This window comes from Rhinolophus sinicus, chromosome 14 (genome assembly GCF_057876585.1).
Source record: "Rhinolophus sinicus isolate RSI-liver-muscle chromosome 14, RSI-T2T, whole genome shotgun sequence".
Taxonomy (NCBI): domain Eukaryota; kingdom Metazoa; phylum Chordata; class Mammalia; order Chiroptera; family Rhinolophidae; genus Rhinolophus; species Rhinolophus sinicus.
Genome location: NC_142514.1, coordinates 26,363,041 through 26,389,245, shown reverse-complemented (window position 1 = coordinate 26,389,245; position 26,205 = coordinate 26,363,041). Strand labels below are relative to the sequence as shown.

The 26,205-nt window shown below is 43.1% G+C and overlaps 2 protein-coding genes across 5 annotated transcripts in view; both read left to right on the top strand.

Annotated features, from left to right (window-relative positions):
* INPP5B (inositol polyphosphate-5-phosphatase B) overlaps positions 1 to 17,973 on the top strand; it is a 44,994-nt gene extending 27,021 nt beyond the window's left edge. For all 3 annotated transcript variants that reach the window (XM_088791031.1, XM_074334420.2, XM_088791032.1), the window contains 16 exons: positions 1,093 to 1,260; positions 2,086 to 2,187; positions 2,981 to 3,095; positions 3,457 to 3,573; positions 4,211 to 4,398; positions 5,917 to 6,028; positions 7,704 to 7,813; positions 8,633 to 8,768; positions 10,263 to 10,373; positions 11,321 to 11,483; positions 12,327 to 12,562; positions 13,554 to 13,667; positions 14,970 to 15,063; positions 15,615 to 15,742; positions 16,787 to 16,898; positions 17,117 to 17,973. In XM_088791031.1, coding sequence (XP_088647157.1) covers positions 1,093 to 1,260; positions 2,086 to 2,187; positions 2,981 to 3,095; positions 3,457 to 3,573; positions 4,211 to 4,398; positions 5,917 to 6,028; positions 7,704 to 7,813; positions 8,633 to 8,768; positions 10,263 to 10,373; positions 11,321 to 11,483; positions 12,327 to 12,562; positions 13,554 to 13,667; positions 14,970 to 15,063; positions 15,615 to 15,742; positions 16,787 to 16,898; positions 17,117 to 17,232 — 2,122 coding nt within the window. In that variant the 3' untranslated portion in view covers positions 17,233 to 17,973. The remainder of the gene's footprint in view (positions 1 to 1,092; positions 1,261 to 2,085; positions 2,188 to 2,980; positions 3,096 to 3,456; positions 3,574 to 4,210; positions 4,399 to 5,916; positions 6,029 to 7,703; positions 7,814 to 8,632; positions 8,769 to 10,262; positions 10,374 to 11,320; positions 11,484 to 12,326; positions 12,563 to 13,553; positions 13,668 to 14,969; positions 15,064 to 15,614; positions 15,743 to 16,786; positions 16,899 to 17,116) is intronic.
* A 1,107-nt stretch (positions 17,974 to 19,080) lies between these two features.
* The window catches only part of MTF1 (metal regulatory transcription factor 1), a 39,627-nt gene continuing 32,502 nt past the window's right edge, over positions 19,081 to 26,205 (top strand). For both annotated transcript variants that reach the window (XM_019726561.3, XM_019726560.3), the window contains exons 1-2: positions 19,081 to 19,197; positions 20,843 to 21,304. In XM_019726561.3, coding sequence (XP_019582120.1) covers positions 20,897 to 21,304 — 408 coding nt within the window. In that variant the 5' untranslated portion in view covers positions 19,081 to 19,197; positions 20,843 to 20,896. The remainder of the gene's footprint in view (positions 19,198 to 20,842; positions 21,305 to 26,205) is intronic.

Below are 26,205 nucleotides of genomic sequence, written 5' to 3'. Positions count from 1 at the left end.
AGCAGATGTAGAATTTGAAACTGGTAGTCTAACCCTACTTAGAAATGTGGATTAGAAACATTTCGATTTCTCACTCCCATTCTTTTAGGAGTTTTCTGACCCTGAAGATACTTTTTTTCCATTTTTACTTTTTTTTTTTTGGTCATGCTGTTATATTTAGGCTGTACTCTAGTGCCCCCTACCGATCATAGCCAGCATCATCTGGTCAAGATAAAACTTTCTTATTTGCGTCAATATTTTAATCATTCACTCAAGCAGCAATAAACAATCCCTGAACTTTAAATGTAGCTAGATCTATCATTCTCAATTCACCTTTGAGCCTTCTTGATATACATAGACACATTTTTACGCAGCCTAAATTAGTATGTACATGACAGTAGTAATACCAGACCCTTTTGTGGCACTTATTCAGTGTCAGAAATTGCTTCAAGTGTTTTATATATCTTATTTTATTAAATAATCTTCAGTGAAAGTTTCTTGAGCTAGTATTAGGATTCTGTTCATTAAATATGTCAAATTTTGCTTGACTTTAAATGTTAGCATTTGAATAACTTTTAGTATGACTATTAAAAATACACAAATAATTATGAAATAACAAATTTTCTTCTTGTCTTTTGATTTTGGATTATTCCTGTGGAATTGAGATACAGTAGAATTAAGTCAAAGGATCTGGATAGTTTTATAGTCTTGTTACGTGAGACACTAGGGTCCAAAAAGAACACTGTCAAATCTGGGTTCTAATCCATACTCGGGACCCCACTGTCCAGCTGGGTGAGCCAGCGATGATGCTGGACCTCATTTTTCTCATTTGAAAAATGAAGGGATTATCTTAGATTTTCTTCGAGGTCCTTTTCTGGTGTGAGATGCTATGAATTTATTATCAGAAAATCTCTGAACCAATGTCCTATCCATTCAACAACAAAAAATGTAATGAATTCCACATGGAAGTACTGTGTTGTAACAAATTAGTTTTGCTTTAGCCTCGAGTCTTCTGTGACTCAGATGCTTTTATGTGGAAACTTCTAGCTTTATTTTTATGTGTTTTGTCATGGCGGGCTCATCAAAATACAATTTATTTGTTTGTTTTTCTAGACAGACTAAATCTAAATCTGAAATAACTGACATGGTTCGCTCCTCCACTATCACAGTCTCAGACAAGGCTCATATTTTAACAATGCAGAAGTTTGGGCTACGAGATACAATAGTGAAATCACGTCTAGTGCAGAAAGAAGAGGATTATACCTACATTCAGAACTTCAGGTAACTGACTGGGTCTTAGACTGTTTTCAAAGCAAAATGACCATTCATCTCTCTGCAATTCTAGCACTTCCTCTCATACTCTGGATTTGGAAGCAAAATTTTCTAAATGAGTGATTCCTTTCATTCTTCATTAGCAGACATTTATTGTGTGCTTTTTCTGGCCAGGCACTGTGGTATAATGGGAGGGACACAAGTAATTACAGAAATAGTTGAAGAGCTAAATGAGTACAGAAGAAGGAACGATACCCTGATTTTTGTGTATCCCTTGTTCATTCTGGGCCTTTGAAGAAAGTCATTTAAATTGAAGTTAGTAGAATGAAATTAGTGTTTGGTAATCTTTTTAGACAGGACTACTGAAAGTTAAATGAATGAAGGTTGCAGGATTTTGCTAGATCTTTTTAAATCATTGCATTGTGCCTATAAGACAAAGTAACATTGCTTCTAGGGATAGAAATAGTCAATTAGGGTGAACACTGCTGTTGCTTTCCTTCTGGAAGTAATTACCATGGCACTTGCCATTTTTTCCATTTCCATAGCATACACGTGGTAAAGAATCATTTTGTGGATTACAGCTCTCTAATGGCTGTTAAGGCTAAATAGGAATGTTCAGAGGAGGCCTGTACTGTCTGAAGTTACCACAAAAGCAACAAATATCACGACAGACTGCAAGCCAACCCTTGGTGCCCCAGTCCTTGGTCTAGGTTAGATGTGACATTTCTTGTGTCTTAAAATTCCACTCCAGAGAGACAGAAAACAGCATAAAATGCTTTCTCCTTTCATCTCCCTGGTCCTCCTGAGTGACTGATTGATTCTCTTTGGTGACAGGTTTTTTGTGGGCACATACAATGTGAATGGACAGTCCCCCAAAGAGTGCCTCCAGCCTTGGCTAAGCCACGGTATCAAGCCCCCAGATGTATACTGTGTAGGGTGAGTGCTTCTCTTCTGTCACCTCTGCATCCTGAGGAATGTTATGGCTGTGGGTGAAGGGACGAGGACATGAATGTATACCTGAGTCTTCCCGGCAGGTGAGGGAATTGAGAAACGATCACTGGCTTCATGACAGCTGCTTCTCTGTGTGATGTTCTTCCTCATAATAAATAAATTCCTAGCACTGGTAAAGCGATGTGCTTGGCATTTAAATGCTAATATTTCATTTTTAGTGCAATCCTCTGGGAAGATCACTGCATCTTGAACTGACTTTCATTACTTAGACATTTAGCCCTCTGTTGGTCACAAAGCAAAAATATCTTTTGCTAGAGAAGGAAGGTTAGCTTTAAAAAAAAAAAAAAAGCCCCATCCTTCAGTCCTTTTTGTTTCACTGTTACTATCCTCCTACCCCTCTCCTGGGCATTATTCATGGGGAGGGGACAGCAAAGAAGCTTGTATGGTAAAGTGCAAAGAGCCTAGAATTGGAATTTATGTAGACCTAGGTTTGAACCCATTTGCCACCTGGTGCTTGTATGAACTAGTGATCTCAGATGTAAAATGCAGACGCTTCCAACTACATCACAGGCTGGTTATGAAGAAGAAACGGGCTGCTGCTTGAGAAAACACTGGTAAGTTCCTTAACATTTAGACTCTAAGTGTTTGTTTTTCTTTCCTCTTGAGGGTCCTGCAGTTTAGCTAGAAAGCTAGGATTTACACACCTAAACCAATCTGAGAATGTGTCATCCTGCACATTGCCTTTCTCTACTATCTGACTGATTGCTTCTCCTGATAGATTCCAGGAGCTCGATCTGAGTAAGGAGGCCTTTTTCTTCCATGATACCCCAAAGGAGGAAGAGTGGTTTAAAGCTGTATCAGAGAGTCTTCATCCAGATGCCAAGTACGTAAAGGTAAGAGAGCAGTCAGGGACCTTTGAATTACAGGTCGCCACGAAGGGAAATTCTAAGACAATATTTCACTGTTTCCATCAGCCAGGCCTCACGATCGTGCTGTTTTCAGTTCCAGGTCCTCCAAGAAGAGGCGCCTCTGGGTGGGAAAGATGCAGGTCCTAGCTCTTGGAGGCTGTTTAGGTTTTCGTGTAGCATAATCAGTGAGGCAAACAGGTCATGCATTACCCAGGGTCCCAGTGTGGAGAAGGAGCTGCAGTAATACTCCCACTCAGCTTTGAGGCCACTTTTCCTTTGGGATATTTACTCCCAGTTTTGACTTCTATTCCATGCCATGACTTGCATGTTTGGCTTTGTTTTCCAGGTGAAGCTCATCCGACTGGTTGGGATTATGTTGCTGTTGTATGTGAAAGAGGAATACGCAGCGCACATCTCAGAAGTGGAAGCGGAGACTGTGGGGACGGGAATCATGGGCAGGATGGTGAGTTCTTGGCTGGGGTGTTTGGCGCGCAGAGGGCCCTGGTCCCTAAGGTTTCAGCTCTGCTTCTCAGGATACCGTGACTGCAGGGGTCCCGGGTTTGGGCTGCCGGTGTTACTAGATGCACTGTGCCCTCAAGCAGGGCTAGATCAAGCAGACCATTTAGAAATCGTGTTTTAGTGAGTGGCCGGCTGATTTGCCAGCTCACGTGTGTCCCCGTGTTTACGCCACACTAGAGCCTCTGGTTGACCCTCCCATCTAATCCATGAGATCGGTTGCAGAAACTATGTTGTGTCATCAAAGAAAGGAAAGAATGCTGATAAGAGGTTTGTCGTTTCCTCTTCTTGATGCTATGAAGCCCTGCTTTTAGGTTCTATGGCAACAGCTCAGCTTCCTGTGGAGAAGGGAGGGCATGTGGTTGGCCTGTGACGTAGTGAAAAGTGGACTCAGCTTTGCCATGGCCTGGCGAGTCGTTCTGCCTTCTTGGATTTTTCTTACTTATACAAGACAATAACGCTTTACTTACCTCACAGGATTGTTATGAAGACTAATGAACAGAAAACATTTAGAAAGTTCGCGGGTTTCAATGACTGTGCCACAATTAAGGTGTGAATTGGATGTTTTGGGCTTCTTATCCTAGGGGAACAAAGGAGGAGTGGCAATCAGGTTCCAGTTCCACAACACGAGCATCTGCGTTGTGAATTCTCACCTGGCAGCCCACACAGAAGAGTATGAGAGGAGGAACCAGGACTATAAAGACATTTGTTCTCGAATGCAGTTCTATCAGGTGGATCCAAGCCTTCCCCCTCTCACCATCAGCAAGCACGAGTGAGTCTGGGCTGCTTCCCTCAACGGTTCACTGTGCCTGATGTGCAGAGCTGTGGGCCCTCTATTTTGTTAGGGAGTTAACTGGGGGAGGCTTGCCACTGCTGGACTGGGAACTCTAGCCACCTCTGGCTTACCCGTGGATGATGTCCCTTGGAAATGTTTAGTTTCCTAACGTACCACCTGGCAGACCGCTAGGATCATTCTCAAATCATTTGTCCTTGGAAAATATGTACGATTTATTTTAATATGCATCTGCCTTGATACACAATCATAAGGAAAACAACTAATGAGAGAGCATCTCAAACCCAGGTTGTAGAAGTGTGTTTTAGGATTTTATACGTCTGTTCTTTCCAAAAGCATATGTAATTGAAAATGACTGCATCTGTCTGCTTTTACTTAGTCTTTTATACCTCTTGATTCAACTTTATAAAGCTATAGTTGCAGCTGCTTGGAGCATCTTGTGCTAATTTTTGTCTATTCTCTTTATTTTGTTTATCTCTAAAACTTCCTACATGTCTAAATTCAAGGTAAATTAGAATGTCAGACTGGACAGTAACACTTGAAGCTTTTTCCACTTATTTTATAAAGAGGAAGAAGCCGCTGGGGCCATGGTGTCTGCCACATACAGAATCAAGCCTCTAATTCCGCCTGCTGCCATAGTGGAACTGTCTTGAGCTCACTGGTGTTCGGGAAGCTGACAGGATGGCTTTCCTTTTCCAGGGAACCTATGAGGGAGTGTGTCTTCCGTTCTGCTGAGCCTGCCACATTCTAGTTCGTGAGGTTGCAGCTTGCATGTCAGTTTGTCTGCTTCTGGCTCATGGAGGCATTTATTTTGATGCGTGTAGACTGCTGTGACGATTCTCTTAATGACTTGGTTGTCGATGTCTGATAGAGCCGTATTGGACTGTATGGGATGTACGATGTCATCTAGGAGTGTTTAGTTATCTTTCCCCCAAAGCATCAGGTGTAATAAAACACCGGTCCCACTCTGCAGAAAGAGCCAGCCCATGCTATGGTGGTGGTTAAACCCAGATTCCCCTGTAAAGGTGGAGCTTTGTTTCAGAAGAACTCACCTCTAGAAACAAAGGCTGAGAGTGTGCTTTGTGGCCTGGAGTGTGCATGGGGCAGAGGCGATGTCACGGCATCATCTAGTTTGGGGTCCCTGGGTGATTGACATGACTCCCAGTACTTGATCGTTTTGCCTCTTCCCAGGACTGAAGTAAATGATTGTCTTGCTTTTAGATCTCATTAGACTATCTTTCCAACTGTCTAACAATAAAATAGTCAAGGAGACCTCAAGGTGGTTTATAATGAACTAGGACCCAGATAACTGAGTAAGCGGCATGTTAGACATAGTGTTCAGTGGGATGACAAGAGAAAAAGGTTTCTTGAGCAGCTGAGTCACTTCTCCACCCAGCTCCCAAGAATCAGCCTCACGGTCCTTATGGCAAAAGCTCACTGGATGAGACCGGTAAAGTTCCTACTAAACCCTGTGGACTTTGTGCTCTGTCCTCACAGTGTGATCTTGTGGCTGGGGGACCTCAACTACAGGATAGAAGAGCTGGATGTGGAAAAAGTGAAAAAGCTCATCGAAGAGAAGGACTTTCAAACCCTGTATGCGCATGACCAGGTATAGATGGCCCCCGGTGCCCTCTCAGGCAGTTGTCCCCACACTGTGAGGGAACAGAAAAGCCTGGCTTCCAAACCCTCAGCCTCTTCTTCCTTGGCCTGGGAGGTTTCCCGGAGGAGCTAATGTCCAGTAATGTCTTTCCTTCATCTGCATTTCTCTCTTTCATAGCTGTCACCCTATTGGCTCGTCCCTTGAGGCTCCTAATCTCCCTTGGGAGCAGGGGCGTGTTCTGTCTCTCTGTCTGGCATGTGCTCATTCATTCATTCAAGCTAGGACTAAAAGTGTACCAAGCTTCTCATAAAGCAGACACTCGGTACATTTAAAATGATTTATTAATTTTTTTGGATGTACCTCCTGCTCTCCTCTCCTTCCTCTCCCCAGACTTGTCCAGTGTGAATGACAACTCTTTTTCCTGAGTGGCTTTTTTTTTGCTTCCAATGGGAATCCGCTCTGTCACCTGCTTTTCTCCCACCATTGTCTGGATTAGAATTTCTGTCTCAGAGCATCAGCCATTTCATAGGACAAGAGATCTGTTTCTCTTGGACTTTGTTCAGGCTGTTCCTCAGTAGATTTAAAAACTGCTTGAGTGTTCAGAATTGTTCAGAATGTACAAGTCCGTTTTCTTTTTAGTCTCTGCCCCCCTTTTAATAACCTTAGTATTTATTAGTCTAAATCATTCTTCCTTGCTTGCTTTTCTGGTCTTTCTTCAAGTAATAGTACCTGTTTTGTGTGTTCACTGCATGCCAGGTGGTTTTAAGGCCTATATATACCCATTCAAGAAGCAATAGCTTACATTAATACTTAAGTTTTTATTATTTTCTGTTGCTTTTGCTTTACTAGTTTATATTAGGAATTCACATTTTGAGGAATTTAGCAACTGTTGTGTCCAACATTAGAGCTAACAGTTATTTACCAGCCCACTTAGTGCCAAGCTGGGTCTTCCAGGGGGAAGCTGAGCACCTGTGGTTTTTATCTCTTGCTGAGTGAGTGATCTGGAAGGCACTCCTAGAATTAGTGTGCTAGGAAGGATGTTGGCTATTGTCATAATGTGTCAGGCACTGTTCTAACTTGACAGTTCATTTTTCCAACTATCCCGTGAGACAGATTAGATTATAAATCCAAAATTTACAGATGGGGAAACCGAGGCACACAGCTTCCTTCAGTTCATATAACTCATTGGACCAGTTCCTTTAAAAAATGGTTTTCATTTAAATTTAATTCGTAACTGTTTTGGTGTACTTCTACTATATATCTTTCCATACATGGAAGTTCCCCTTTGCTTTTAGACCGTATCTTTCCAGACCTTTTTCTATGCAGTTTTATCCCTCTGCATAATTGGAACAACTTCATACAGATGAAGTGTTTCATACCTAGAAAGAAAAAATTCTAGGTCTGTTGGTACCTAATCCTCTTAGGGACGTCTCAGAAGATGGTACTCAGGCGCCTTGGAGGCAGGTGACTCTTGTAAAAGAGCCTTCAAAACTGTGTAACAGGTGACAGAATGATCAGCTTGCTCCTCTTCCTAGAAGTTCGTTAACTCCAGATCTTGTAGAATGGCTTTCTCATGGGCCTTTCCTTTTAGCTTAGTGTTCAAATTTCAGACTGATTTCCTTTCGTTTGCTAAGTTTTGACCTTTTTATTCTGACATTATTTTTTCTTCCATGGTTTTGTATAGCTGAAAACTCAGGTGGCAGCAAAGGCTGTCTTTGAAGGCTTCACAGAAGGCGAGCTCACGTTCCAACCTACCTATAAGTATGATACTGGCTCTGACGAGTGGGATACCAGGTAGGTCAGGAAGTTGAGCAAATGGAAACCCAGAAATTTAGGGAAGCCCTTGCCCTACTGGCCCTAAAGAAAACGGGTTTCCTGTGACTTTTTCCCCATGTTTTGCATCCTGGTCAAACATTTTCTCTCCGTATCTGCTGATGAAGCAACCTGCCTTCCTCGATGTTTTCTTTGTGACTGCTTTAGCCGTTGTCCCATGATAATTCTTGAGACTGACTTACTTTTCAGCTATGCTTAATATGATAAGATGATTCCAACTAACTTAGATTGTACTTGGTCGTTACATATTTTTTTATTAGTGCGTGTGCTATGCCATGCCCTATTACATACGTTTTACTTATATTGTCTCATTTAATCTTCTCAGCAACCTGTTGAAATAGGTATGATTATTCTCATTTCATAGATTTGGGAACTGAGGCATTGAAAAATTAAAGAGCCTCCCAAGCAGGAAAGTGTAGAGCCAGGATTTGAACCCAGGCAGTAGGAATTCAGAGCCTGTTTTAATCACCGTCTTTTAAGGACCATAGCGTACTTACTCTCAGATTGCCTTATGACTCTTACCTCCTCCCCATAGGAGGATAAAGAGCAGAGAATCATTCTGAGTGGTGTTTTGGCTTTGAGCTTTCTCAGTTATTTTGGCTGATACACAGGCTGCATGTTATCTCGTGGTGGGCCCGAATCACTCCTGCCCTCTCATATCACGGGCTTGCATGGACTGGAAGCCTCTGCCCCGTCATTCCCCAGTTGAGCCAAGGTGCTAGCCAGGCAGTGGGTGCCACTGTGCCTGGGAGGGCCCCCAGTGTGGACTTTGCATTTCAGTGAGAAGTGTCGCGCTCCTGCCTGGTGTGACCGGATCCTCTGGAAAGGCAAGAACATCACTCAGCTGAGTTACCAGAGCCACATGGCCCTGAAGACCAGTGACCACAAGCCGGTCAGCTCAGTGTTTGACATTGGGGTAAGTGGGCAGCTGATGCCTGTTGTAATCGTTCTGTAGGGAATAGGTTCTCACAACCAAGACCATTTTTGTCTTTCTGGTCTCCTCCTCCCCCCTTCACTGTAAGGAAGCGCCTTTACAAGTTGTTTTAATTTCAATTTAATTCATAATTGTTTTGGCATACTACTACTATATGTTTCTACATACATGGACGTTTCCCTTGGCTTTTAGGACTGAATTTTTCCAGACCTTTTTCTATGCATTTACAAATGTATGTCAGTATTCTGCTTGTACATATAAGATAGAGGGTGCTTTTCGTTTTTTGTAAAAGAGGTGATATTATGCATTTGTTTCTGAGAACATTTCCCCCTCTCCCCCACTGACTATGTCTCAGGAGATCTTTCCATGTCAGTAAAGGTAGGGCTCCCTCGTCATTATTTTTAAAGGCTACAAAATATTCCATAGAACGGATAAACCATAACATATATATTGGTCATCATAAGTTGTTTACAGTTTTGCTATTATATACAGTGCTATAGTGACCACCCTTCACATACATCTTTGTTTAGTGTATTTCTATAGAATGAAATTCCTAGAGGTGCAATTAGAGGTTCAAATAAGCATGTATTTTAAATTTATTAGATCCTGCTAGATTATCCTCCCAACCGTCCTTACCATCTGACACTTCTACCAACCATGTATGAGCTTATTTTCTCATACCCAGGCTAATAATTAGGTTTTATCAATCTTTTCAATTTCTACCAACACAATGAGCCAAAAGAAAAAGATATTTCATTATTTTAGATTACATTTCCCCGATTACTAGTGCAGTTGAACATCTTTTCATTTATTTATTCTCTATTTATATCACTTCTCCAGTGATTTTGTGTTTCTTTATATTATCTATTTTCAAGGGTGCAGGTAGAGACATATCAGAATCTATGAGGGTGTGGACGGTTTGAAAAAAATGCCTAATGAATGTTATAATTAAAGTTTTATTATTGGAAAATGACAAACTGTGTTTATAATTCAAAATACAGACGGGAAAACCTGACAACATCTTCTTGGCTGATGGAGCAGAGGTTACAAAAGCTTGAGAAATGCTGCTTGCTTGTCTTTTATTTATTTATTTATTTATTTAAGAAATGCAGCTTTAAATCAAAGCCTTAGAGAAGTTTCTCACTGTAGGTCTATTGGCAGCAGCAAGCAAAGCAGAGCTAGGTAGTGAGCATCTTTCTACCCTGGGCCTGAGACCTGGCACAACTGCCAGCCACGCTTTCACTCCCTCATCTTCTTTCTGCTAATCAGGAAGCAGTTGATTTTACCACAAGCTTTGCCTCTGGGGGACCCTTCTACCACTATTGTTAATTGGATACTTTGTTAGTTAATTACATCTATTTAGTCTTTATGTGTTGCTGTCAATTGCTATTTCCCAATGCCAGGAATGTCCTCCATACTGAAAAAGAAGAAATGAGCAGAAGCCATGGCACTCAGTCTCTGCTGTTTCCCTTCCAGGTGAGGGTTGTAAAAGAAGAGCTTTACCGGAAGACTCTGGAGGAGATTGTTCGTTCCCTGGATAAGATGGAAAATGCCAACATTCCTTCTGTGTCCCTCTCCAAGCGAGAGGTAGGAAGGACATGTTAAGAATATTGGCATCAAGCTCTTCTATTTGTAGAACTTAAATCTCATCTCCTAGGGCTCAGAATTCCAGGAGGCACCTGTCAGACTGCCGGACTCAAGTCTTTCTTGACAGGCTGCTTCTCGATAAAGTGAAGCTGATGGTGCTAGCTGAGAAGAAAGGGGCTTCTGGGGTGGTAATCCAGAAGTTACACCTGGCCCTGTTCTCTCCTGATCTTCTAAGCCGGAAGCCTTTAACCTTTTGTGGCCCATATATTTCACCCACACACAGGCTATTTATGAGTTACCTAATGGCATAGGTGATCCAAATGTGTTGTTTGATTTTAGTATAACTGGTGTACATTCTTGCATTGGGTTTGTCTTCCTACTGATTGCTTTGCTTTGAGATTAAATTGAGTCAATTTCTTGGGTATGCATGAGTTGATGGGAGAGAAGGCAGTACAGAAAAGCAGTGGGTATTGGGAGAAGGCAAGTTAGAGCTAAAGATTTTTCATGGAAGAGCCACAGCGTAGATCATTCAGAGTTGACCATACCAAGAAGTCAGTCAAATGGGGATTTACGGTGAGGATATTTTTAATGCCTTAGATGACCAGTTACTTGGTAGGATGAGCTAGGTTTTCATGTTTGGGGTGGAATTTGTGAAGTGCGTTTAGGAGATCGTCTTTGGGTATAGAAGATGTAAACTTCAATTCCTTCAGGACATTTATTTATAAAACAGTATGAGTTCTTTGTGGCGTTTGTGGGTTAAACACAGACAGCTGGTCTTGACAGTGGTAGCTGTGGCCTCCCGCGTCAATACTTAGAGCACAAATGTGATTTGAAAGCGGTGGTCCTTCATTTTCTTTCCAGAAGGGGCAAGGATTGCCCAGTTGGGCTGTCTGGGCAGGTTGCTGGGAAGAGGGCACTGGTCTGACTGGTCCCGGGCTTGTTCCCAGTTTTATTTTCAGAATGTGAAATACATGCAGTTGCGAGTCGAATCCTTTACAATTCATAACGGACAAGTGCCCTGTCAGTTCGAATTCATCAACAAGCCTGATGAAGTGTCTTACTGTAAGCAGTGGCTGAACGCCAACCCCAGCAAAGGGTTCCTCCTGCCAGGTGAGGCTTCTGTTCCCAGGTTCCTGGTTACTGGTTTGGGGAATACTCTACCCTGTCTTTGCTCATTTTCCTAAAATAAGCTTTTTGTTTCTCAGTGTTTTATTGTCTGTTTGAAACTTTTTAAAAGCCCTGTGGATGAACCATCCATAAATCAAATATAAAAGAGTGAGAAGCATGAATTCGGTTTCAAAAGCATTCTCAGTCGTGTATTTGTTCCCTAATTTCACAGAAAAGGAAAACATAAGCTTGCCGTGCAGCAAGTGATGCTGCTAAAAGCATCATGTTCACTGTCTGCTTCACCATAATCAACTCCCCAAGTATCTGCTCTTGTGGGGAAAGATAATGGGGTAGTAATCCAGAAGTTACACCTGGCCCTGGAATGCGCCATCCATGTCTTTCCCTTAACTTCTCCTTTGTACTCGCGTTGTGCTACATGGCAGAGGGATTACGCCTGATTTGCGGACAATTTACAGGCTGATACTTGCATTATATTTTCTACGGGATCAAGTGTCTTCATCTGACCTGGCTCAGGGCAAGCTCTTTGATCCATGCCTTTTTATTGTATTAATAATTTCTAGCTTGAGCTGTGCTACTCAGAACTTGGATTTCACAGCAGTTGCCTATTCCCATTTTTGTTTGTTGTTTTCATGTTCCCACTTGGACGGTAAACTCCTTGTTCACAGTGTCTCCTGAATGCTGAGCACTTAAATACTTGTTGGTGGGCTGATACCTCTTCTTTTCTTTCTCTAACCCTTTATGCCTGACCCTCTTCCCTCCGACCTTCTTTCCCCTTTTCCTCTGGGCCTCCCACCAGCCAACACTGCTTTTAAAATTTTTCTTCAGATGCTGCCATGGATATTGAATTGGAGCTATTTGTAAATAAGACCACGGCTACAAAGCTCAACTCAGGTGAAGACAAAATTGAGGACATTCTGGTTTTGCACTTGGACAGGGGAAAGGATTACTTTTTGTCAGTGTCTGGGAACTACCTGCCCAGCTGCTTCGGAACTCCCATTCATACATTGTGCTACATGAGGGAGCCAATCTCGGACCTGTCGCTTGAAACTGTTAGAGAGCTGGTGAGTTACGTGCCACAAGGAAGTATGTAGAAGTGTATAGCAGCAGCCAAGCCAGCCAAACAAGATATTCCTATGCCTGCCTTCCCAGGGACCTGAGAATTCTTCAGCCTCCCTAGAGCTGGCTTACTGTATCAGCTAGACTGCTGTGAGACAAACCCCCCAAAATTGTAGTGGTTTAAAACAATGAGTTACTGCCTCTTGTGACTGTGAGTTTCCAGTGTGGCTCTTCTGCTGTCTTGCCTGTTTGTGCCATTGCAATCAGATGGTGGCAAATGTGAAGCCAGCCCAGATTCCAGTTGATGGAAAAGCTGCAAAATGTTGTGGCTGTTTTTCAGTCTTTCATACGTAGTACATTAGAGAGACTCAGCCCTGGGTACTAAGATAATGACGGTTCCCTGGCCCATGATATTATTCCTTTTTTGTTGTTGTTTTGATCATCACTTGGTAGTTTATTATTCCAAACTAAATTTTCTGAGATCTAAAAGGCTCCTGGGGAGACAATTCTAACACAAGGAAGCCAGTTTGAAGCAGATTCATGGTAATATGCATGTTTCCCCCTCAGTGCATTTTTAAACGTAGGTGCTCTTGAACCCCATCGTCGCCATTGTATAGATGAAAACAGGGGCCCCATAGGAGAGTGGCTTGGTCACATGGCAAGTTAACATTGACCTGGACCTTGCACTCTGGTTTTTGGACTCTGTTTTCGCCCGACCACACTCTCTCTCTCGTTCTGACAGTGAAATGCTATAGGCAGGAGTTTTTTCTGTTTCACCTGGTTCATTAGAACTTCTTCCCATAACCCACTCCCAGTTCTAAAAAATCATCTTTGTACTTTGTGCCACCCAATTTTATTTGACTGTGGAATGTTTTGCTTAGGGGCATTGAAATGCTTCCCTTCCCTTGCTGTCACCATATCACATGTTCTCCTGAAGCCAGCCTGGCACAAGTTCCACTGGTGGGGCTTCTTGTCATGCTTTTTATTTCTTTTCAGACTCTGATGCCACTATTGATTGAAGATGATGGGAGCCATTTGGAGAACCCCCTGGAAATCCCTAAAGAGCTCTGGATTATGGTTGATTATCTGTACCGAAATGCTGTCCAACAGGTGGGTGGTGGTAAAGCAGTCAGACGTGATTGAGACCAGGCTGCCTTGAGAAAGAGCATCAGCCTCAGGAACATTTGACGTAAGAGCCTTTTACCCCAGGGCACCTGTGGAACACTGTTCTTCCCCCAGGGAGTCAATGAGGGATAAGTAGGTTCATAAATAGGTCCCTATGGGACCCTGATTTTACATACAGTGCTTGATTACCCCCAAGGGAAGCAGCCTTGCACAGGATGGCCTTCCCAGCACAGTGCGTCCCCTTCCTTGGCCTCCGGGGTTCCTCAGGTAGAAAGCCATCTGGAGACTTCTCAGGATGTCAGCCGGCTATCCTTTTGAGGAACTTTCCTCAGCTTCTGAGAATGGGAGGGGCTAACTTGACAAGCCAGCCAGAGGCAGGGGACCAGATGTAATTCCCGAGCCATGAGTCAGGAGATCTGAGTTCTGTAGTGACTTGGGCAAGCTTCAGGAGATCAGATTGGCCAGTTTCACTGACTCATTTATATACGTTCCAGGGAGATGAAGCAACATACATTCTGGTGATATTCTCTTTTCACTTTTTCCCCCTCACATTTATTGAGTGTTAAAATTCACACACCATTCTAAGTGTTTTATAGCATTGCCTCATTTAGTTCTCACAGTAGCTCTCAGATGAGGAAACAGATGCCCAGATAGGTTAAATAACTTGATCAAGATCCCAGAGCTGATTAAGTGGGCAGGATTGAAGTTTGAACTCAGGGGGTCTGACTATAGAAGTCACATTCTTAAGTACTGTGCTCTTCTGCCTTCTCTGTAGAGTTCCTTCTAAGTATAGCTTTTGAGCAATACACATAATACTGTTATTATTAACACAGTTATATGGCATTAAGTCATTTTACTAAATGAATATAAAGTACTCTGGGACTACCGGAAATACCTTTATTGTCATAATCCTGTTTTCACAAAGCACTAAGGTGCCTTTCAGTTTTCTCCGTCTTATAAATGATATAATTTCTTCAGGTTTTCCTTTTTCTGGTTAATCCCTCTATAACACCGCAGGAAACATAGCTGCTTTTGAGTCTTGCCTTATATTGAATCTTATTGTGTGTGGTACTCCCTACCCATAGTTTCATAATAGATGTCTTATCACTCTGAAGACCTGTTGTGGGAGCGTGCCTGGGAAGGCCTGCAGATGAATTATTACTCATTAGCCAAAATCAGATTGTCTAGCAGGGTATGCAGAGGCCTCATTACACTGCTGCTTTTTGTTCTCTGCATTGCTGATTTTCTAAGAATATAATTATTTTATGACTTTTTTCTCTTTTGCAGGAAGATCTGTTTCAGCAGCCAGGCCTAAGGATGGAATTTGAGCATATCAGGGACTGTTTGGATACTGGAATGATCGATATCCTCAGTAATCGCCGTATCCTTCAGATGTGTGTGCGAGAGCGAGAGCGAGAGAGAGAGAGAGAGAGAGAGAGAGAGAGAGAGAGAATGAGAAAGAGAAAGAGAGAGAAGGAGAGAGAGAGTATGAGAGTCGAGAGAAAGGAAAGAATATAGAGGGTTCCAAAACAATGTATACACATTTTAAGAAAGGAAAGAGCTGTATTAAAATTGCAATACTCAATATATACCAATAACAAAAGATGAATACATGTCATGTGTTTACACATTTTTGGAACCACCGGTATTTTAAGGCTCAAATCAGATACTGTGTCCTCAGCTATCATGTTCTTCTTAAAGTTTACCTAGAGAAGACTTTACAACTTTAAGCAGCCAATATAGCGGGAACTCAGGAGGGCCCAGCTAAGCTGACAAACAGCTTGGCCCCTTCAAGGTGTCAGGCTGGCGTCCTAGCTCTGAGCAGAAAGCCTGACTGGGCGGGCAGCACTTCTGGCATGTGCTCGCTCCTGGGCCTTTTCCTAACCATGGGCAGCAGCATCACCTACCTGTTCCTTAATGATGGGCCAAAAGCCATTAGCAATCATTCCGTAGCCGAAGCCTTGCTGCTTTTCCTGGAAAGCCTGCCAGAGCCCGTCATCTGTTATAGTGCCTACCATAACTGCTTGGAGTGTTCTGGCAACTACACAGCAAGTAAACAGGTGAGGGGAAGCATTGAGCATCAGCGGACACATGTTGCAGCCCCAGGCTTCATGGAGCCTGTGGGGACAGTGATCGCAGCCCCTCAAATGAAGTGTCTTAGAAACGTAGTTCCATCTCTTCCCAAACCTGTTCTTCTCATGTCCTTTTTTTCTTTTAATGGCGTCACCCTCAATTGCAGTGACTCAACCCAGAAACCTGAGTCATTTCTGACTCCTACAGTCTTTACCTCCCACATACCCAGTCCCCTTGATCTGTCACCCATCTTTTTTTCTTCATTCTTATTCCACTTACCTTGGTTCAAAACTGCATTCGGCCTCTCCCTCTGCTGATTTGTTTTGCATACTGCCATTAGATTGTGTTGTAAAGCTGTCATAGTACTGTTGGTCAAAAACCATAATTGGCTCTCTGTTGCCATTGATTGTCTTAAATATTCAAGACTTTTTATGATCTACTCTAGTTGCTCACATATATAACAGACCTTAGCAGAATAATCTAGAAAGCCTGCTAATAATACAGGTCCTAGAGCCTCAGCCCACATCCACTGAATTGAAATCTCTTTTGGAATATATTTTGTACAAGCTTCCCAACTGATTTTGATATGCAGATAGCTGGAGTACTCATTGAATTCTAGCCTGATGCCTTCCAGGCCTAGTGCCTGTTCAAACAGTTGTGCTTCTGCCAAAAATGACTTCTTAAATGTGTTCTTTCTCCTTACCTCACTGTTTCCTTCACACTTTCTTTTGCCCTAAATGCCTAGTCCTTACCTTTATAAGTCCAATTTTGTCTTATATTCAAGACCCAACTAAAATGTCCTCTATTCCCTTAAGTCTTTGGAGAGCACATAGAAGTTTGACATCTAAATTCATGTAGCACTTGATCTGTGCTTCTCTCCTGGCACTTGTGCCAAGTGGTAAATGATCAAGGTCTTCTGTGCATAGTCTTATTGATGTACTTGGATCATGTACTCAGTTGCTGGAATATAGCAAGCACTTGACAAATAAATGAATGAATGAAAAGATAAATCCCAGTTTTCTCTCTTTCAGGTCATTTCTACTCTCCCCACATTCCACAAAAATGTTTTCCACTACTTGATGGCATTTTTGCAAGAACTGCTGAAAAATTCAGCAAAAAATCATTTGGATGAGAATATTCTAGGTAAGCAACCAAATGTCTGTTGCCAAGAGACGCATTATGAGAAAAATATCATTGAGGAAGGTCCCAAGTCCACCGTAGTAAAACTTAAATCTCAAGCCCTCAAATAGTTTTTTTAAAGCAGAAAATTTGCTTCTGGGCCCCTCTCCCACTCCTAACAACACAAGAATAAGTAGTACCTTCTTTTGCTGAATTGTTTGTTTTCTGTGTTTTTCATGCAGCTAGCATATTTGGCAGCTTACTGCTTCGAAACCCAGCTGGTCACCAAAAGCTTGAAATGGTAGAGAAGAAGAAGGCTCAAGAATTTATTCACCAGTTCCTCTGCAACTCACCCTGAGCCTGTCTGTCTCTTCTATTTTACCTGAGGCAGTCAATTACCAGTCCCACCTGTTTCAGTTCAAGAGTGACCTTAAGAGGATGTGAGGCCACTTGGGAGCAAGAATGGCAACTGCCTATTTCCCGAGCCCAGGTCGTCCTTCCCCACCGTGGCTCACACTCAGTGCTCAGTGCTGTGAGTTGTGAGGACATGGGGTGGGGGCGGGGAGAATCCACCACAATAAAACTGACATTCAGATGTTCAACTTTAGTTATTTAACACAGATAGAGCTCTATTTTTTTTTTTAATTTTAAAAATGTATAAGTAACTGCACTTGTGCTCACTTTGCCTACCTCCAGTGCATAGTCAGTGCCTTCCCTGTAGCCTGGGCAGAGCTCCCCATGATCAGATATTTGAACAAACTGGAGTTTTGAAGGGAGAATGAGTTGGACAGCAAGAACACAAGTGGAAGCTGCTTGGATATACAGGCCACAGCCATCCCAGATGCTTCCAGCACTCCGTCTGCAGATATATGTATATGTATATGGAAGCCTTACCCCCTTGCCTACTCAGATGTGGCTCAAAAACTCTGGGGCTGGTCACTCAGCCTCTGACGGCAATTCAGTGGCTTGAAAATGAAAATACTGAAGAAATTTGGTGTTCTGATGAAACAAGTGGGATTTTTCTGGGCAAACTGTATATGATGCATCCCCTCTCTTATATGTGTAATATATTTTAATGATAAATGTATTTTTAACAGTGGTTATTTGTATGTTTTTATCTCTTAAGTGATGGCAGCTCTCTGCAGCTGGACCTTTGTGGCTTAAGCATTGGGGCAGCTAGTCAGGGGCCAAAGAAATATTTGCTTGGCTTCTGGTGGGTACAGTCACTATTTCCATTTGTCAAGCAAGAGATGGTACAGGCATGGCCTGAACCCCCTGACCCCCGATCTAATCTGTGGGAGCTGTTGCAGTGAATACTCCAGAGAAGTAGCTTAGGGTAAAAACACGCAGTGGCTACTGGGAAGTTCTAACAGCTAGATCTTCCAAGGATTTAGAAAAGACAGGAGCATAACGAAGACACAAGCAAAATAGCTTCTTGGGCTCTGGAACACCACTACTTGAAAGAAGGTGATTTAGATTACGGGCCAGTAGAAGGTGATTTAGATACGGGCCAGTAGAATAACGAGGTGAACGGTTAAAGGGAATAGCCAGTAGGTGGCGTTGACTACCCCGGCAGATCCCGGTGGGAGCCGCCAATTCTCTGCGGGGGGGGGCAAAAAGTTGGGACTGACAGCAAGGGTAGTGTGAGGGGCGGGGAGTTGGGAGTCTTACAAGAGCTTATGGGGCGCCGGGGTTGGGTAAGAAGAGACGTCGGTATGCTCTGGCTGGGACAGAAATACTCCCTCGTTCTGCCAGTCGGGTCCAATCTTCCTTTCTTAGACCCTCTTGGCCGTGTTAATTAACTTTGATGGGTGATGAGGGGAAGCTGAGACCACAGAGGGAGAAATGCGGGAACGTCACAACCTTCTAGGCTCCCCATGCGGGTCCCAGCCGAATTCGGATACCTAACTGGGGTCCTTCCCGTTGCCGTTGTGCTTGCCATGGCGAGGACGGCCAGCGCAAGCCGGACTGAGGCTACTGTGGAGTAGCACGGATTTGAGCTCCTTTCCATTCGTACAGTCTTGGGAGTGACACCCCGTATCCCTGAAGGGAAAGAACGCGGCGTGCACTTCCCCGCGCTGGACGGACTCACGGCCGGGTGACGTTCGCGGTGCCCCGCCCCTCCCACTCGCCAATTGGAGGCTCGAGCTCAGCCCCCACACCGCCTTAACCAACCAGAAGCGCCAGGGAGAGGCGGAACCGGTATCTCCTCCTTCCTCCGGAAAGCGGAAGCGGAAGTGACGTTCGTGGAAGGTGGGGGCAATCATGGTGCCGCTGGGGAGGGGAGAAGCTGCCGCTGCCGCCGTTGCCGGGAGCCGCGGAGGTAAAAGGCGAAACTAGACGCGGCCGGGGCCGGGGACTTTCCGGGGAGCGCGGGACTTAGGCTCCCTCCTGAAGCATTTCCCAGTAGAGACCCCAGTCCGGTCACCATAGGGACCCCACCCCTCCTCCGTTTCCATGGGGATGGGTATCTAGCCCCCCTCCCCTGTTTCCATGGAGACCCGGACCCTGCCCCTCTTCGCCTGGCTGGGAGCCCCCAAACCTGTCCGGATTTTTCCTTGTCGCCGGGGCTGGGAGCTATCCCACACAGGTTGCTTTTCCCAGTCTCCTCTCAGGGTGCTCTGTGTGTACTCCTCGTTTGCCATGCTCAAACCTCCTGGTCTTGTTTGTTCCGGACAGTTGGTCTCCGCGTTGCCGCCAGTGGTGCCTGGGCAGCCCAGTGGGGCCAGCGTTGCTCTTCTCTCTCCTCTCAGTTCTCTCTCCTCTCAGATGCAGAGAAATGTGCATCTACCGGGTTGCGTAAGCCAGAGCAAGGGGTCGGGCCGGTTCCTGCCGGATCTGATCCCTTGGCCTGTCTCTGGTAACTATCTTTCTGTCGAGCCGCCCCACTACGTAAAGGTTCACTTTCTAATCCAGAGCAGAAAAGAAAGATAAAGTGCAAAGCCAGACTGAAAACTAAAGGTGATGAGGTGGTTATTTTTAAATTTTGTGTTCTGCCTGCCGAACTCATATTTGTAGAACCTGTGTGTTTGCAGATAAAGGTAGAATCACTATTCCACAGCAGGAAAGCTTCAAATTTGGTATTTTTCCCAAGTAAGCATATCTTCCCAAGAGAGTATATTTTCCCAAGAAAGTGTATCTGCAGGCCTTTCATTAATTTAGCTGACATCTCCTAAACTCCTAGTGTCAGTGTACTGTGCTTGGGGCATTAGAAATAAAATAAGACTCATCATTTCCTCACTGCCCAGAGCACACTATACAAATGTGGCTTCTAGTGGAACGTCTTAGGAGATAAATAGATAACGTGATTTTCATTAGCTATGCCTGATTAGGGATCACACTTTCTACCCAGCGGCTGACACATCTGTTCTTTGAAGGAGGGAATGAAATCACTGTTGTCCGACATTGTGCTTCAGTATACATTATCTCTTACTCCACTTAACAACTTTGAGAGAACAGGAATTACCAGTCCCACCTTACTCATAAGAAAAAGGAGGCACAGAAAAGTTCCCCAAGTAGTAAGTGGCAAAGCTGGAATTTGCAGGTAGGTGATCCTGCCCCCAAAGCTTTGCTCCCCTACATTGCACTGCCTCATGTTCTGATTTGGGGGATATTTGAGTGGGGTATCCTTACTTTTAAGATTTATAGCCACTCAGACTTGAAGCAGTTTGCCCCTTTATCCTCTTGAGGTATTTTGACCAACCTTCAAATTGTTTGGCAGTAAGGCACATTTGGAAGGTCTTGTGAACTGCTACTTATTACTTCAATTTTTTTAAAAAGGCATTGCTTTTTAAATGACTTGATGGTTTCAAAGTAAAACTTTAAAAAAAAGTATTTCCATGGAAGATGATTTTTCAGGTACTTTGACTTAACTCTTGAAATGAGAGGGAAAAAGATCCCTGTGGTAGCTGAGGACAGGTTCCCAGGTCCTGTGGTATGGCTCTAACTCTGGCTTTGTTCTCTTGCAGACAGGTCATCATTACCTTTCCATTTCTCACAATTGAGTTGAGCACAATTGAACCATGGGGGAACACAGTCCAGACAACAACGTCATCTACTTTGAGGCAGAGGAAGATGAGCTGACCCCCGATGACAAGATGCTCAGGTTTGTGGATAAAAACGGACTGGTGCCTTCCTCATCTGGAACTGTTTATGATAGGACAACTGTTCTTATTGAGCAGGACCCTGGCACTTTGGAGGATGAAGATGATGATGGACAGTGCGGAGAACACTTGCCTTTTCTAGTAGGGGGTGAAGAGGGCTTTCATCTAATAGATCATGAAGCAATGTCCCAGGGTTATGTGCAACACATTATTTCACCAGATCAGATTCATTTAACAATAAACCCTGGTTCCACGCCCATGCCAAGAAATATCGAAGGTGCAACCCTCACTCTGCAGTCGGAATGTCCAGAAACAAAACGTAAAGAAGTAAGTAAAGCAGTGGGTGAGGGCTCAGCTTGGCTTTGGGGAAAGTCCTTAAACGAACAACTCTTATTGGCAATTTTATCTGGGGAGTAAAGAAGTTGCTGGAATTAGGAGCTACAGGGGCTTTGCTTGTCAATAATACATTTGCTTCACGTTTTGTTGTGACTGCTTTCTGGAACTTTTGGTTTGTAAGACTACATTGAAATTTGGGACAACTAAATAATAATTATTCACAATTTCCTCCCCAAATCATAAATAAAATATAAATTTTACTGAGGTAAGTCCATATTTCTGATGCTGAAGTAACTAGATTTGGCTTACCTCTAGATTGTGTATAAATGTTTTGGAGATGAGTATTTGTTGGAATATGCTTTATTAATGAATGGTTAATGAATAATAAAGGCTAGCTTTTTTTCATAAAAAATTCGGGCAAGAGATACTAACTGAGCAGGTTATCTAAAATAAGTTTTCATGCTTATATTTAGCTAATGTAAGTAAGGTAATGCATGTCACAGTGCTTTGAAAACTATAAAACTTTGTACAAATTGTACTAGTGGTGATTATTAACAAAACAATAGATGTGATTTAAAGGTAGTGGTATACATTATTCAGGAACTGATTACAAGTCAATTAGGAAAAATAGATCACTGGTAGTTGCAATGTCAAGGACTAGATAAATATAAGGTGTTAGCAAACAGGGTAAATTGGCAAAATATTTTTCACTTTTGCTATAATTAAGGTCTTGAAACGGGGGCATTTTATTCATGACATATGGCTTTTCCTTTGCTAGCCTCAGGATCTCAGAGCTGGAGGGAACTCTGGGGAGATCGTCTTGTCCTACCTCCCACCCCATGCAGGAATTTTGATGGCATCTCTGACATCAGTCCATCTGGTCTCTGCTTGAACACTTCTAGAATGACGAGAGCACAGTGTTTCATAGCTCAATTTAGTAGATCTGTTGGCCAGCTCTGATTGTTAGAAAGCTTTTAATTGTATAGAACCAAAATCTGCTTTTTTGCAGCTGCTGCCCACTCTTTGTAGTTCTGCCTTTCTGGTGAACAGCAAGGTCAACTTTCCTCTGGCAGGACAACCCATCAGATATTTAAAAGATCATGAGTTTCTCCCCATCTTCACCTGTACAGGCTAAATATCTCCATTAACTTAAACATCCCTCTTATGACATTTTCCCCTAGTTTCTTATCAGCTTGGTCAGCCTTGATTGTATGAATTCCGGTTTTCCAAATTCCTCTTAAAATTTGTAATTGAGCACAATCTCACAAGTGTTAAGTCAACTAGCACTGAATACTATGTGAGTCTTCTCTCTTGGACACTGTGCTACTATTACTACACAGTCTGTTTTATTAGCAGTGACATCATACTGTTAGCTGTTGTACTTAAAAACCTCCAGAATGGTGGTTCTTAACTGCAGCAGTTTTGTCCTCAGGAGACATTTGACAATGTCTGGAGACACTTTTGGTTGTCACACGGGGGAAGCTCTACTGGAATTTAGTAGGCAGAGGCTAAAAATCCTGTTAAACATTCTATAGTGCACAGGACAGCACCCTACAGCAAAAGAATTATGTGGCCCAAAATACCAACTGGCTATGTTCCAATAAAACTTCATTTACAAAACAGGCAGTGGGCTAAATTTGGCCCCCTGGCTGTGGGGTTTTCTACCCCTGGACTAGAACATCGGGAGTAAGCAGAGATCCAGACAGGGAAAGTAGTGATAGGATGCTAAGGGGTTTGGACTGTATTCTGGAAATAGTGGTAAACCACTGAAGGTGCCTGAGCCAGGGAGTTATGTGGTTCGAGTAGCATTTTAGAAAGATTGCTCTGGTAGCAAATGGTAGCTTGATCGCCCAATGTAGGAGATAGTTGGAGTTTTGGCTTGGGGTTCCATTTGAGTCTGATGAAGGATGGTGGCCTCCAGAGCTTATACTCCAGAGCTTCTGCTGAAGTATGAGAGAACTTGGTATATTATTAGAGTGTGAAGAATGAGCCGTGAGTTGAGTATGATTCAAAGGGTTCATTCATTTTTCCAAGTGTGTTGAGTTGCTTCTGTGTCTCTGTAGGGGCCACACAGACGATTGACGGAGCTTCATGTCTAGGTAGCGAGTTAAGTGGTTAGAGTCAACTGGGATAGGTACTTTAACAGAGGCATATTCATGGTGCTGTGTGCATGCTGAGGAGAAAGCTGCTGATTCTGCTGCCCCCTACACCCTCTGGGAATGGCGATTCCATAAGAGGAATCAAGCAGATAAGACAGAGAGTTTGGTGGGGAAATTGATGAGTTAGGTTGGAATACATTGAATGCATAGTCTTTGAAGAAAAGTAAAGTGAACAAATTGAGAAGCCCATTGGAAATGAGAATCTAAAGTTGAGGAAATGGCTTGGCATTACCGTATTTCCCCGAAAATAAGACCTAGCCGGACCATCAGCTCTAATGCGTCTTTTGGAGCAAAAATTAATGTAAGACCCGGTCTTATTTTACTATAATATAAGATTGGGTCTTATACAATATAATATAATACCGGGTCTTTTATGAATTTTTGCTCCAAAAGACGCATTAGAGCTGATGGTCTGGCTAGGTCTTATTTTCGGGGAAACAGGGTAGAATTGTGGATCCACGAAGGGGCAGTAGTTCAAACTGTGGGCAATTTACTCAAAGGAGAAGTAAGGGTTGCTCTGAGAACTAAAGGGTTCGAAAGGGAAAGAGGAAGCGAAGAAGATCGCATAGTTAAGGAAATGTGTGGAAGGCAGTGTTGTGGAAGCTGAGGGAAGAGTGTTTCAAGAGGTGTGAACTTTCCTTTGTGACCCTGTGGAGGGATTGAGGGCTCAAGAGAAGCCATTAGTTCTGCTGTCTGTGCAGTTGATCACCTCAGGAGAAGACTTTCCGTAGAGCACTGCGGGCTGAAGCCAGATTTCAAGTGATGAAGTGAGTGGGTGGTGAGGAAGCAGGAGGCAGGAAATGTCAAGTTGGTTTTTTTTTGTGTTTTTTTTTTAATATGGTAGAGGAAGAAGAGTGATCAGACAGTAGTAACTCAAGGGGATTGAATCACTTTTTAGCATAGAAAATTTGAATATAGTTTAGGGCCTAAACTTTAGGCCATCTTCAGTTAATGATTACTATTGAAAGTGTTTCAAGAGCAAATGTTTGGGAAATACCAAGTCAAGACAGAGGTTGGTTTATTGCAGGATTTATTAGAGCTCTTGCTGTGCTAATAACTGAGCAGGAAGGAAATGCAGAATCTTCTAAATGTTTTGAATTTGGGAAACCAATTTTCAGTTTCATTTCCAGGGTCAGTGTTTTGTGGAACTCATTTTGGGGAATGCTGATCTAGGCAGAAGAGATAGTAGGGAGGGAATGATTATGCAATCAGTGATATTAGCTGTCACTTTCCCACTTCATACTACTTGCAAACCTGGTTTGCCATTCACATACGTCTGCACGTCACTGGTAATCGTGTTGAGTAGGACAAGGTCAAGGGTGCTGTGAGCACTTTGTTTAGTCTACTGTGGATTTAGCTCACTGTGCTTTTCCTCCCGCCACATTTTTCCATTCTATCCATGAGACTGACATGGAAGATGCTAGTAACTATTTTTGAAATCAATAGGTGTGGGGTTGGTTGGGGATTGGGAGAGAAGCAGCAGTGGCTTTTAGTCTTTGAAAATCTTGCCAGATGACTAGGCATTCAGGAGACTTGCCTTCCTACAGCACCATTTTACTTAGCTTTTGCTTTTATTTTTTTGGCATTTAAATCCATTTAATTGGCCTGAAGAGTCCAGTGTTTATGAATGGTAACACTTTATGATTTCTTTGTCCCCCCGCCCCTCAAATTTTTTAAAACTTGGTCTTTTTCTCCATCTCCATGCCCAGGTCTTACTCTTAAGAAATCAAATCATTTGAAAACTAGTTAGTCTTCTTGGCTTCCTAAGCAGCTTATTTTCTGAGTCATGTTTTAGCCTGATTTTCCTGTTTACCCTGATTGTTCCATTGTTTTCTGTAGTGTGTAGTTGGCTTACCTATTACAGTCATGCACCGCATAACGACGTTTCCCTCAGGACGGACCTATCACTGACAGTGGTTCCATAAGATGATAATGGAGCTGAAAAACGATTGCCTAGTGATGTCGTAGCCATGGTAATGTCCTAGTGCCAGGCATCACTCACGTGTGTGTGGTGCTGCTGGTGTAAACACACCTGCGCTGCCAGTCGTAGAGAAGTACAGCACATGTCATTATGTACAGTACATACTTGTTCATGATAATAAATGACCACGTTACTGGTTTAAGTATTTACTATAGTATACTTTTTAGAGAGTACTATTTCTACTAAGAGAAAATGTTTGCTGTAAAACACAATGCCGCTGCGTTCCAGGGCAGCCTCATCTCATGTTTACCACGCCTCTTGATTGCATCATTTTCTCTTGTGCTGGTGTAATCTTGTGTCCGGCTTGTAGCCTAGGACAGTAGTTCAGACCATCTCCCTAGGTGTGTAGTGGGCTGTACCATCTAGGTCTGTGTAAGTGCACTCTATGATGTTTGCCAGTGAAGAAATCGCCTAACGATGCATTTCTCAGAATGGATCCCATGGTTAAGTGGGGCATGACAGTACTTCAGGTTTTTCCTTCATGCTTGCCTTGTGCAAAAATAAACCAACCAGAACCTTGCTACAGATATTAGCTTTTCCTTCCACGGGGCCACTGGTCATTCTGACTCTGATTTCACGCATCTTATTCTCAGACTTGCTGTTTTACTACTGCCTACCTGTTGATTTGGTAGCTTTGAAACATTTCCAATCAAATATACTGTCGTTCTGCTCAAGATCAGCATTCGTAAGAGTTGCTCCTTTAATGTCTTTCTACTCCAGGTTTCTAAGAAGCTGTGTTTCCTGTTGTTGGT